Source organism: Fundulus heteroclitus, chromosome 1 (assembly GCF_011125445.2).
Source record: "Fundulus heteroclitus isolate FHET01 chromosome 1, MU-UCD_Fhet_4.1, whole genome shotgun sequence".
Lineage (NCBI taxonomy): Eukaryota > Metazoa > Chordata > Actinopteri > Cyprinodontiformes > Fundulidae > Fundulus > Fundulus heteroclitus.
In genome coordinates, this window is record NC_046361.1 from 26,940,964 (window position 1) to 26,954,976 (window position 14,013).

A 14,013-nucleotide genomic window follows, 5' to 3' on the forward strand; every position below is an offset into this window, starting at 1 on the left:
CCGGAAGACATATCTGAAGCTGGCGTTCTGCGACATTTGCCAGAAGTTTCTCCTTAATGGATTCCGTTGCCAAACATGCGGCTATAAATTTCATGAGCATTGTAGCACCAAAGTGCCCACCATGTGTGTGGACTGGAGCAACATCAGACAGCTGCTGTGAGTATACAAGAGCAAAACAAATAATTGATTGTGGGTTTTGGAGCTGGAAAAAAACCAAGGAGTTTCCCGCGTGTTCGCCGATCTTCTTCATAATTATTATTAGAAATGCAGTAAGAGTCGGCGTGTCGGCCGACATCGATGCATCAGAACTCCGAAGATCATAGTTGGATGTGAGCAGAAATTAGTCATACGTGTTCGCGAGGTAGGTTACGTAGTGCTGTAGAGATAAAAAAAAAAAAAAAAAGGGGAAGTATAGCTGTAATGATATCAGGCTTCTGAGTCAGTCACTGTCATTTGCATAGCTTTCCATACATCCACAATGAACAGAGACCTTATAGTTAGTCTCTGCTTGCTGGACAAAGAATAAACATTATTTATTAACTTATTAACAAAGACAACAGGTGTTATCAAATTAATTTGACTAATTAATTCAAAATATGAAACTCGTAAAATATATTGTGATAAATATAAACTGTTTATTGGCTGCTGCTTTTGATGATTGGCCCCAAGTTTAGTTCTTAGAAAATAAGCATATTGTGTAAGAGCAATAGGGGAAAAAAATATTTTAATTTTAATACAGAAATGTTGTGTTATGTCACAAGAAGGGTTGGCTACAAAAGATCATTTCTAAAGATGCTGGCTGTTCTCGGTGCTTTATCCAAGAATAGCAATGGAAAGTTAAGTGGAAGGAAAATGTTGCATAAGCAACAGGGATAGCTGCAGCCCTGCTAGTGTTGTGACGCTAAGCATTGAAGATCCTGGTGGAGATTCACAGGACGTGGTGGCCCCCTAAATTCAGGGGCCACCACACGCCGACCTTTCCACTACATGGGCTGCAACTTTCCTTTTCCACCTGTGCAACCTCTCCTTACCCGGACACGTTATCAGAAGCATCTTGAGTTGATGAGAAATGGGACTCGAGTGTTTTTTCTGAAATAAATTAACTTTTCGATTAATCGCTATCTCATTGTGATTTACCCGTACATTCTGTATATCCGCCACGTCCTGCTTCAGTATAAATGTTTCCACAGGTTTCTTACCACTTTGTTTCTTTTATCAGGTTGTGTCCAACACCGGGTGAGAGTAGTTTCCCGTCCCTGCCCCGACGTATGAGAGAATCCCTAACCCGGGTTCCGAGGTGAATTAAACTATCTTTGCCTAAGACACTTAAAACAGATAAGACAGTGACCGTGCAATACTATTGTTAAATGTTGCAGGGAGGGTATGGATTGCAATTAAGTCACATTTTCCTGTCTGCTCTAAGAGTGAAATGACTAAGATCTAGAGCAGATGTGGGCATCGGCGACCGTAAAAGTCCATCCATTCAGCCCAAAATAGTATTGGCAAGCAGAGTTTTTTTTTTTTTTTTTTTTTTTTTTTTCATGCATGGCCACTAAAATGTTACGACCTACAAAATTTCGCATCAAAGCGGTCGTTCGCTGTTGCAATGTTGCACGCATCGATGCCGATTGTGATTAGATATGTTGCACTGCTCTAAATTTAGGCATACTTTACAAAAAAAAAAAGGCAGGAAGATTTAGTTAAACCTTCTTTTCTTTCTGTGGAGTATCAGCTGAACCTCCTAAATCACTCCAGTGAGGATAATGATCACTAGCAAATAATACAAAGGACTTTTTTTTTTTTTTTAATGTGGGTTGTTGTGTGAGGGAGTTGAGGTTTTTAACTGGGGTGTTATCACATTTCAGTAACCGAAACCATTGCCATGTCTGGCCTGTTTGTACGCAGCCCAGGTGCAGTCGGACTGGAACCACGGTGCCTCGCTAAAGTATTCATACGCACAATTTGAACATTATCAGATATTGTCACTTCACAGCCACAGAGTTCAGTTGCTTTCGCTGACATTTTTATCTGATTCAGCAGCACAAACCAGTGCGTAACTGTTGAACAGAGACTGAAATGTCTCTGAACATTCTTCTTTGCAAAATGGCTCGCACTGAGCCAGAAGGCGACGGGAGCGCCTGTGAGCATCTTATAGGCGACTACCATGGAAGTCGTGCCTCAGATTCAAATCATCTTTAGATCGATAGACTCTTTGATACTTTGATTGGCCCATTCTAACAAAAAATACGCATTTATTAGAATAAAATTATTCCAGCCTTGTCTGCATGTTTTTTTTTTCTTTTGTCATCCAGTATTACCTTGCATTTAGCTCCATCTTCAGCATTAATTTGAACGAGCGTTCATGACCGTGACGTCCTGATGAAAAGCAAGACCACTGCACGATGCTCTTAGAGCCACAAAATGACTCTCCTCCTACTTCCCAGTCATGGACTACTTTATGTTGGTCTGCCATCAAAACATCCCTGGGAAATATAGGGAAGCTTTCGGTTGTAAGTAGCCAAAAATGAAAAAAGGTCAAAGGCATGTGAATACTTCTGCTTGACGCTGTATGTAAATGGTTTAATAAGTTAAGCGAGCTCTGCTTTCAGCGACTTCCTGTGTTTTAGAGAGGCTCATCTGTGGAGGCGCGGCCATAACACAGTGTGAAAACCTTATTTTGATCAAAGATAAAATGGTTTGCAAGCCCTCTGAACTCACAAAGTATACATTTTCCCTCCTTCAGATAATATTAATAATAATAAGCTGACTGCACGCACATGTGATAACATTTGCTAAAAGATTTCATTCAGATGAGTTTCTGCTGTCCTTGCTCTGACAGCCTTCCATCTACTTCAGCAGCCATTGTATGCCTATGAAAATCTGAACTTGCTAAAATTAGACGGCGGATGCCTGAATGTGCAGACTTTAGATCAGAGTTGCCTCCAGGTCATTTAAAGATCTGGCTGGTGAAGCTTTGTGCTCTTTAACTTGGCCAGCACTGACGTTGGCAAACTGCCTCTGCAGCTTCAACGCAGCAAACAATGGCTTAAAGGGAAATTCATATTAACCAAGAAGTTACTTCCCCAAAAACTCTTTTCCCATAACCTAGCTGTGTGGAAGCATTACCTTTTTGTGTTGTTGCAGCCCTACTTAATAAAAACAAATACTCCAATGGAGAAAATGAGTAAACATTACAGAAATGAAACTAGCAGCACCGCTAGCCAGCACGCCCGCACTGGCCCAACTTTAAAGAAGTCACCAAAATAGAGGTTTTATTGATGCTTAAAAGGCATTTTCCCTGTGGTTAATTGTGTTTATTGTTTATTCTCGCCCCCTTCTTCTCAGCTCGGCCCACAGAAATTCCACCCCCCATGCCTTCAACTACACCACCCTGTACCCACCCACAGGCGGCGGCCTCTCCCAGAGGCAGCGCTCCACTTCTACGCCCAACGTCCACATGGTCAGCACGACCCTGCCTGTAGACAGCAGCATGTTTGAGGTACGCTGCACACCGGCGGGCGGGGGGGGGGGGGGGGGGGGGGGGGCTGTTCAGTTCTCCTGCAGGTCGAGGCTGCCTCTCCTAAAATATCTCCGGCCTCACTGCTTCTATCTTAGGGATTTCATCTCTTTGTTTTTACCTGTTATCTAGCTGTAGGTGTTCCACCTGAACAGAATGTGTGTTTATTTAGGCCAACGATCGGATCTTATTTCAGCTTTTTTTTTATACTCTCGTACTCTTTGACTTCCCCTTATTCAGTTGCAGCTTCTGCTTTGTCACCGCCACTGCTGTTGCATAATCAGCTCCCACGTTTCTCATGATTTATGCTCTTGTTTAAACCCAATACCTATGGTACATTTTTATTTTCTTCTTCTTATTTCATCCTTATTTTCTTTAACTCTCCCCTCTTCCTCCTGTCCTCTCACTGGTCTGTTGTATTGCCTGCTGGGGAGTAGCTAGACTGTCTGAGTACCTCTCCCAGCTCCTGGTGCCGTAGGTTCTGGCTGAAGAGGAAAGTAGGTATTGTGCACTTCTCCGAGTCTTTTGTCGAGGCTTCGCCTGAGAGTCCCGAAAAGGTTAGAAAGCAGAGACACTGTGTGTGACCTGAATTGCATGCCTTGCAAGTGGGTTATCTGCACTCAACATCTCAGTAATGCTGTCGTCAGACGATGAGTGGCAGCACGGCATGCATTTTAGTGTTTGAATAACTTTATCAAACCTAGGGCTGAACGATTTTGGAAAATAATCTAATTGCGATTTTTGTTCTTAATATTGCGATTTAATGCGTTTGGTTTTTTTTTTTTTTCAAGTTTAATTTAACATGTGTTTTTAAATATATACAAACAACAAATCAATTTGTTTCCTCGCCGTGTGGATTAGTTGCTAAAAGACCCGCAGCATCTAAACTCGGTGCAGAAATGATTGCGTTCTGCCTATGATATATTTCAACCAAAATTGCAATTTTGACTTTTCTATGCATTAACCACAAGCAACAAAACTGGCCTCTAAATGAAGATGTTTGTAAACAAGGACTATTTAAAACAAGAACTTTTAATGTTTCTAATGATCAGAATATTATTCAAGAGAACAGCTTTTAATTTAATTGGACATCAATCCTTGTTGAACATAAGGTGCAAAGTCCAACCAACGAGCAAGTCTATGTATTAAACTGATTGACTTGTACTTAATGCTATGTATGATTATAAAAATACTAAAACAAGTAATAAAATTAGATTATCTCACTGCTGCAACTATCTTCCCTTCCATGTGGAGGCAAACCCACTTAAAACATTTTACCAACACCTAATGGACGTGTCTAATTCCCTAATTGTTACATAGCCAAAAATTGCAGACCTCTGCGATTTGGAAATTGCCTTTTTTAAATCGCGGTTATATTGAAAATGCAATTAATTGTTCAGCCCTAATCAAACCTAAACTATTTTTTTTTTGTTTATTTGTGCTTTAGGATGCAATGCGGGATCATGACTCAGGTGAGTTCTTTTTCAGGATTTGAATGTTCCTTATATTTGCGTTTCAGTGCATAACTCCTATAAAATCACGTCTCGACTATAAAGGGTCAGCTGTTAAACTTTTATTACATTTTACATGATGTGTGTGTTTGATCGTGGAGGGGAAAAAAGAAAACATTTGAGGAAAATGATGCGAGATCAAACTGGTTGAAATGGGCAATTGAGCACGTTTGCCCTCAGTTTAGTCAGTTTTAATTCAAGCAAATTTTCATCTGAACTTACTCAAATAATAATTATAGCCTTTAGTTGTCATTGCTGTTTTGCATATTCCAAATTTAGGGAGCATTCTGGGTCGAAATTAAGGGTCTTGGCAATCTATTGGATTTGAACCGGGGAACTCGTAGCCTTCCCAGGATGCCGTTGTTTTTCTCTATTTCGGTTTAGCTTATTTATGAGGTTTTGCTTTTGGGGGTAAACATGAACAGAACAGTTTCTGAATAAATTTACATCCACTTCCTTATTGAAGGATATTTAGTGGCCTCTGAAAACAATGCATCTACAGTGCTTTGCACAAGGTATCTATACTCCTTGTTTCAAATGTTGGCACGTTATAACTACATAAAGTATTGTAGGTAATAGACTAATACACGGTAGTGCATATTTGTGAAAAAGAACAAAAGTGATGATTAACAGTTAAAAATATAATCAAATCATCAAAAACTTAATATCAGTATGAAAACAGCTGCTAATCTTTGAACTTTTTAAGGTGAACTTTAGAGAACAAACAGCATCAAGGAAAACAGCAGACATGGAGGAGCGTCAAGAAAGGGGAAAAAATGTTGCGAAGGGTTTTGGTGGGGGGTTATATTTGTAAAAAAAGAAAAGAAAAAAATCCATTGCATCTACATGGTCCTTTGTGTTGGTCTGTTGCATAAAATCAAGATAAATTACATTGAAGTTTCTGGCAGCAACATGACAAATTGTGGTTGAAGCTCCTTGGAAATAAACACTTTTGAGTTCCACTGTTACTAACTGTGATGAAACGACAAGTAAAACCACCGGTAAAATGACAAATGATTAAAAGAATACAGTAAGCTTGGCCTCTGTAAAACCCGTACAAGTCGACATAGACTCTGCCATCCTTTTAATGTTTTTTGCTCTTGTTTTCTCCTAAAGCTGGAAGCTCCCCCAGCCAGAGCCCCACAGGCTGGACCCAGTCCAAAGCCCCAGCACCGTCCCAGCGAGAAAGAGCCTCATCCTTCAACACTCAGGAGAAAAATAAAATTGTGAGTTCGCTTATCCATAATTTGCCCTTTTTGATACACAGCCTTTTTTCGAACTCGGTTGCATCTTTCTTTGGCTTTCTGTTCATCCAGAGGCCTCGGGATAAACGAGACTCGAGTTATTACTGGGAAATTGAGGCCACTGAGGTTTATCTACATTCCCACATTGGTTCAGGCTCTTTTGGAACAGTATACAAAGGAAAATGGCATGGTAAGACCCTATCAACGTTTGGTGTGCCCATTCTCATGCGCTATATACACGATGGGGGAGAAAAAAAAAAGTATCTAAATTGTTGCCTTTCATCTCGCTTGTAGGCGACGTTGCAGTGAAGATTTTAAAGATTACTAACCCAACACCGGAGCAGCTCCAGGCATTCAGAAATGAAGTGGCTGTCCTGAGGTACCAGACCACAGAGGCATATTTTCTCTCTTTATTGCAGCATTTTTTCCCCCCCTTACAGCTGCTTGAGCAGTTGCAAACGGACAGATTCTTAGTCAATCGTCTTCAACGCAAACTTTTATCTGACAGTATCTTGATTTCCTCTTCCCCCCCCTGTGACTCGGTTTGCAGGAAAACACGACATGTCAACATCCTTTTGTTTATGGGCTACATGACGAAGGACAACCTGGCCATCGTGACCCAGTGGTGTGAGGGTAGCAGCCTGTACAAACACATTCACGTCCTGGAGACTAATTACACCATGATCCAGCTCATAGATATCGCCAGGCAGACGGCGCAGGGCATGGAGTGAGTTGTGAAGAATGAAGCTTTGTGGGCGATACAAATTTGAAATGTTGGGAGTATTAATTATTTCCCTTTGGTTTTTCAGCTATTTACATGCAAAAAACATAATTCATCGTGACATGAAGTCCAACAGTATCCTTTCCTCTCTCTATATATTTTTTTTATTTTTAATGTATGGCTTTTACAGTGAGTAAAACATAAAATCCAACTTTTTTTTCCCCGTCAGTATGTTCGGCTATAATACCTTGACGTCTGTGCAGACATCTTCCTGCATGAAGGGTTGACTGTAAAAATCGGTGACTTTGGTCTCGCTACAGTGAAGTCCAGGTGGACTGGGTCACAGCAGGTGGAGCAGCCCTCCGGATCCATTCTCTGGATGGTTTGTACATTTGAACGCACTCGATCAAAAGAGGCAACCGGCGTGACTTTTGGTATCTAAAGAACCCAAAAACTTTTTCCAGCTACTAAATGCATCATAATAGGTGTGGATGCAGTTACTGAGGGAATGAAGAAGTGATATTAGTGCTTTCAGTATGTCTTAAGAATCTGTGTTGGACTAGCGACCTGTCCGGGGTGTACCACGCCTCGCACGGCTGGGGATCAGTACCAGCTCCCCCGGCTCTGTTAGTAATAGTAGTAATATGTAGTAATATTGCTCTGTTTTATCCTTTTGAGCGTCCAGCCTCATGTTGCTATTTAGCATTGCTATTCTTATCTCAAGGGACTACACAAAGGTTAATGTGTACATTTATTAATGCTAGCTATGCTTAGGGCTGGGCGATATGGATTAAAAATTAAATCTCCGATTTTATCATACTTAATCCAATTAATCGATTTTTTTTCCCCTCCTTTTTGTTTCATAAAAAGAAATTAAAGAAATTATTTTAAAACCTTGCTTTTATGTCAAGCATTTCGTCAGGGAGTTGACCTGAATTCAAAGTGCAACTAAAAACAAGCTGTGAAACATGCTTGTAAAACAAGATGGCAGCCATGCCATTATAAACAATGAAAATATAACAAAACATTTGCTGCTAGTGGTATTACACATTGAGCTAAGAACAGGCATCACTGCACTTGGGAACTTCAAACTAAGTTAAAAAAAAAGGAAATAAGTAAATGAAGTACCTCGTATTATGGTAAAAAGAAGTTTCCACTTAACAATATTTTGACAATACATTTGCCTAAACATATATTCAGCATCACATGCTGTTCTCTTCATGGAAACCCAATGAGTGTATTGGCAAAATAAAATCCAGATTTTCCAAAAATGAAATCTTAAAGAATTGTAAATTCGAATTAATCGATTAAATCGATTTTTATCGCCCAGCCCTAGTTATGCTAATCATGCTAATTCAGGAGTGCCCAAAGCGCAACCCGTGGAAAGATTGTTTGCGGCCCTCGGCTGAAATCCAAGGATTTCTTACAAATTTAGCCTGGCAGTACAGGTGGTTATCAGACATCCTTGCATTTTATCATTTTAGATTTTCCCTGACAGTCACTTTTCTTAAAATGGGAAATATTTGGTGCATCAAAGTGTTTGTCTTTCAATAAACCCACCACAAAGAATTTCCCTCAAAGGTAGATTTGTAGACACGGGCTCATTAAGCTTTGCTAAATTCAGCTAGTTTTTTTTTTTTTTTTTTTTTTAAAGAAAAAGCAACCTATAACTAGAGATGCACCAATCCGATACCTGGATCGGATATCTGCTCCGATATCGACTAGTTAGCTGGATCAGATGTCGCCGATCCAGCATTCCGATCCCCGCCATTTAATTTTTATATTAATATCATACACAGCAATACAGTAACAGCGATCTAGTCACTTCAATTCTTTGTTTGCAATGCCGGTTACGTCACCATGCGGAGCGCACACAGCAGCTAGTGATGAGCAAACAGAGCATCATGCAGCAAGCACCTGACCGGGCCTAGTCTGCTCTTTGGAAACATTTAAAACTTGATAGTCTGACTGCAACAGGCAATCGATATCTGCAATGTAAAAGTTGCGAGGGGTGGTGATAAAGTTGGTAAATTCAACACCACAAGCTTAAATAAGCACCTCCTAAAGCATCATGCTAAAGAGCACGTGGACCATTTTTTAACAATGTTTATGTCAAGCCTGATACGTTCACTCACATGACAAGGTACACGGTTCATTCATTCAACAGTATCGGATCGGTATCAGCCGATAAGCTCAGCCCAGGTATCAGATTGGAAAAAACTGGATCACTGCATCTCTACTTATTTTGGTGCAGGGAATAGACTAAAAGTTATTTAAGACCAAGACGACTTTTTTTTTTTTTTTTTTTTAGGTAAGGCAAATTTGCAGAACCCATTTTCTATGTTTTATATCAACAATATTTTACAAATCCCCTTCTAAAAATGAATAAATAGTTTCCTTAAATTATCTCCTGTTTAGCTTACTGTTCAGCAGAATTTTTTTTTTAGGTGCTAACGATGTAAATTGAGAACTGTGTAATTATTTCTGTTTTGATTTCAAATCGAAACACCCTGCGCCTCTACTCCTTAACTAAGAATGAATGACAGCTCACAGCACAGAGGCTATGAATACAAAAAATGTTAAACTCATAGTTGTAGTTCCTAAAAATAAATCAGAGCTTAAAAGTGACCCCAGCAGCAGCAGCAGTAGTCTGGGCTTTACAAAAACCAACATTTGAGACTGGTAACAAATCTCTGATGGGTGCATCTCTAGCTCCAATGCTCATGTGGTTTGGAATGGTATAGTAGACAAAATGTGATTTGTAAATGTTGTGTATGATTTTTTATTTATTTATTTTTTGTTGGCAGGCTCCAGAGGTGATCCGAATGGAGGACAACAATCCCTACAGCTTCCAGTCGGACGTGTATTCCTACGGAGTTGTCCTGTTCGAGTTGATGACCGGAGAGCTGCCGTACTCCCACATAGCAAACAGAGATCAGGTAAAGTTGTTTACACACGTCTGGCTCTTTGTCAGGTAGTAGTATTTACTTTGCAGTTATCCTGAGCATTTAAAGGGACGTTTTAGATTTTTAATTTGTGAGTCGTCATCCGTAATGGTTCCAGTAACAGGAAGGCGTCTCATCGCAGTGATTTTGTAAAACTGTGGAAGAAAAAATAAATCCTCCATAGAAATAGGCGGCTAACAGCTGGTCGAACAGATGTCACATATTTTTGCTTGTTTTTCGCAATTTAACACGATTAAAACTGAAAATGTTTATATGCATGTAATACAACACTTTAGCAAAATTGTGTCCACTCTTGTGTAAGAGACCGTTGCTAGGTTTTCTCAACCGGACACAACCAACCTGACACACACACAGCGATATTTTGCAGAAGTGCAGGTGTTTAATATCCACTAAATTAGCATTTCATCCCACAGATGTGTATATATTTTAGTTTGGGGTGATCTGTATTAGCTAAAATCAGCTAAAAATGGGCCCCTCTCTGATTAACTGTTAAACCTGAAGACTGATGGAGATTTATTTGCTTTTTTTTTTTTTTTTTTTTGTTCACTAAATGCAATACATCTGTCTGCTGCAGGTAAGGCAGCTATTACTGATAACACTTTCACAAGACTTAAGATAAAACCGTCTGTCCCGTTCACGGCTGAACACGGAGGCTGCACGGTTTAGCATTTTGTCTGTAATGTTACAATCAGACACTTGAGCAAGTTCAAATCCTGGGTGGTGAAAACGCTCTGCTGCCATCTGAAGGGGGTTGTGGGGCTGGCCTAGGGCCCGACAGAGACGGACGACACGGAGCCACCGGCCTAATTTTAGAACCTTGTAACCCAACCCTGTGTGAGAAAAGGGGGTTCTCAGCTTTGCATTATGGAATGTGAGACAAGTGTTTTTTATCCTTTCAGGCTAGGAAAATCTAGCTAAATCAGAAATTGGTCCTGGTCTCTGTAGAATCTGACTGGAGTTGTTCTCAAATTGTGCCTACAGTAGTGCTGGAACCTGTTCTTGATCCTGTGGAAGGACTTTGCACTGGGCCGACCTGGCAGGCACACAGAGTACTCCTATCATCGTTTATCTCGGCACCATCATGCCCTCATACCTTTACAATAGCTCTAGTGTTTTAGATGTCTGTCACCTTAGTCTAACTCGCCATATTTAAGGATTACGTCCGTCAGACTGGCCGCTATATCAGGGTGGATCTATGCTTGCCCTATATTTGAATTCACCTTCAAATATAGGGCTTTGCTAAAGTCTTCATACCCTTTCATTTTCTCCAGGTTTTATCTATTCCTCCACTGAATTCCTCGAATGCGTCACTAAACAGAAGTTGCTTTCTCTCAGTGATATTAATGCACCAGTAATACACGAGCAGCTTTAGTTTTTAAGTTGGAGGTTTGATTTTTAGTTCAGCTTTACGGGGCAGGTATGATTTCAAATAGTTTATTTGTTTTTTTTCTCTGAAGCCAGATGACGTTATATAATGTTGCCAATTTCTTCTTTTTAATCGAGTAGGGCTTAAGCGAGTACCAAAGAGTGATTTTTCTGATTGAGCTGAGTTTAAATAAAGCTCTAATTCGAAAATATTTACATTGCCTTGCCAAACAGTTCCTACCCATTTTCAGATTTTTGTCATGTCCACATAATTGTGAAGTGGAAGGAAATGATACGTGGCTCAAAGCCTTGTTAAAAAAAATATAAATCAGAAAGTCTGGAATGCACTTTTTGTCCCTCTGAAGTCGATACTTTGTAAAGAGTCACAAGCCTTTTTGGCCGTGTCTGCACCAGATTTGCACATCTGGTAAGAATTAGTTTGCCCGTCGTTCTTTGCAATATGGCTCAGATGGGTCTCTGAACATAAATTATCTGGTCTAACGCAGCCCATTTGATTTAAAATACGGACTGGCTCAACCTCAACACTTAGCATATATTTTGATGTAAACATTTCATAGTAGCTCTGGCTGTATGTTTAGAGTCTTTTGTTGTCATCTTTCATTCAACGCTGTCCAATTCTTATCTCCCTGATAAAGAGAAGCACCCTCACAGCATGGTGCTGCCACCACTGCATTTCAGTTCCAGTGTGTGGTTAAAGTAATGTGCAATGTTATTTTTTTCTGCTTGTGTTTTTATCTTGGCCAAAAAGTTTGATTTTGCTCTCATAACCAGAACATTTTCTTCCACATGTTAGTGTTGTTCTGTCACCTTCTCCTATCTACTCTTCCCTTGTGGGGAGCACAGCTGAAAGTCATGCTTTAGTCATGATAGCTTAGCCGTATGATATTTTTACATTATAGGAAATTGTTTTAAAACCTAACTCGGCTTTCTCAGTGACTTGTCTGACGTTTTCCTTGTTCATCCTGGAACGATAAATTGTATTAATCTTATAACAAACATTCACAAAACACCATTAAATGGCACACAGTGGATTTTATTTACTGAAGTGACTTCTGAAGGATTTCTTTTGACCCTGAATTTAAGTTAGATGTGTTGGGGTGAGCGGGGGATTAATACAGACGGCCCATTTTTCAGCACTGTAATGTAATGCAGTAAGTGAATGTTTAAGGCGATGAAAACTTTGGCAAGGATCTATAAGTTTCAAATGTGATTTAGTTTTCCTCTCAGCTTCATCTACTCTTTGGGACTCTCCGTTTCAGATTATATACATGGTGGGGAGGGGCCGTTTGTGCCCAGACCTCAGTAAGCTCTACAAGAACTGCCCCAAAGCCATGAAGAGGTTGGTGGCCGATTGCATCAAGAAGTCCAAGGAAGAAAGGCCGCTCTTTCCGCAGGTGAGCTGTCGGGCTGAACCTCGAGTCTTTACCGAATGAACCAGCTGCCAACTTCCCTTTTTTATATGATCTTAGATCTTATCCTCCATCGAGCTCCTCCAGCACGCCCTCCCTAAGATAAACCGCAGTGCCTCAGAACCGTCCCTGCACAGAGCCGCGCAGACGGAGGACATCAACGCCTGCACCCTGACCACCAGGCTGCCCGTTTACACATAGGCTCCTCCTCAGCAAAGAGAATGATCTGCACCGTCAGCAAACCCAAATTCCCTCCTTAAAGACATTTGTAAAGAACAATACACACGGAATCATGCATAAACTAATGTCAGTCGGTGATTATGTAAGTATAGGAGAATAGCAGCAGCAGCAGGAGGAGGAGGAGCATCTGAGATTAACTTTGGAGGATTGCGTTGGATCTACACATGAAGAGTTCAGCATAAGGTACATCGCACGTGCAATCAGAAGTACAGTGTGTTGAGGCTTCGTGTTCGTATCGTATTTGATTTTAAGTTGTAAATAGAAGCACACACGCCTACCTGAGACAACGATGAATGGACACCGAAGGAAGCCCAGGGGACGCGCGTCTCCTGATCCTTTTTCTGTGTTGCCCTGCTTTTATCAGGCCTGAAGAGGACTACTTAAGCTTAGCTGCCTTAGAAGGAAACAAAGCCTCGACTAAGTTTCTGCACAACTTTACCTCCTCTGGTTCTCACAAAGCCACTGGAAGCAGCCCATTTAGGTTCACGGTAGCTGATTCTGCTTTGTCTTAAATGATTTGTCTTTTTATTTTTGGGCTTATTTTCAATGACTTGTGTCCTGTCTCCCAGCAGGAGTTTATCATCGCGTTAACCGATCTTGTGATGCCCACACACTCTCCAGTCCTTATTTGTTTGGTTATCATGAGCTGGACATTCGGCATGTGTCTTAAATATTTAAAGTGATTTTTGGGAACTAATTTTGTTGTTTATGTCACTTTGAGGAGGTTACATGTTTTATTTTGAACTTGGTGGGAAAGTGGTCGATTCGATATTTTAATAAAATTAAGTTAAAAATCTTTTGCCAAAATAAGCTGAAATGGTTATGTTTATTTTATTTTTTTCCCCATTCTTCCGTTACTCATCACTTCCTGTACAGGTGCATCTCAATAGATTAGAATTTCATCAGAAAGTTGGCTTTTTAGTAATTTATTTCAAAAAGGGAAACTTGGGTACTGATTAGTCAACCATAGCGTGATATATTTCAGTCTGTTAATTCAGAGAAAGCTTGCAGCTGATTAA

General features: G+C 40.3%; 1 protein-coding gene across 2 annotated transcripts; it reads left to right on the top strand.

Moving 5' to 3' along the window:
* On the top strand, nt 1-13,804 carry raf1a (Raf-1 proto-oncogene, serine/threonine kinase a; the record flags this gene model as incomplete). Of its 2 annotated transcripts, XM_036139398.1 has the most annotated exon segments (14): nt 1-156; nt 1,220-1,297; nt 3,346-3,499; nt 3,955-4,074; nt 4,965-4,989; nt 6,145-6,254; nt 6,345-6,462; nt 6,567-6,651; nt 6,823-6,999; nt 7,082-7,128; nt 7,257-7,375; nt 9,801-9,932; nt 12,605-12,739; nt 12,815-13,804. In XM_036139398.1, coding segments are annotated over 14 exon segments (1,597 nt in total), but the record flags the coding sequence as incomplete, so codon positions are not given.
* Nucleotides 13,805-14,013: the final 209 nt, after the last annotated feature.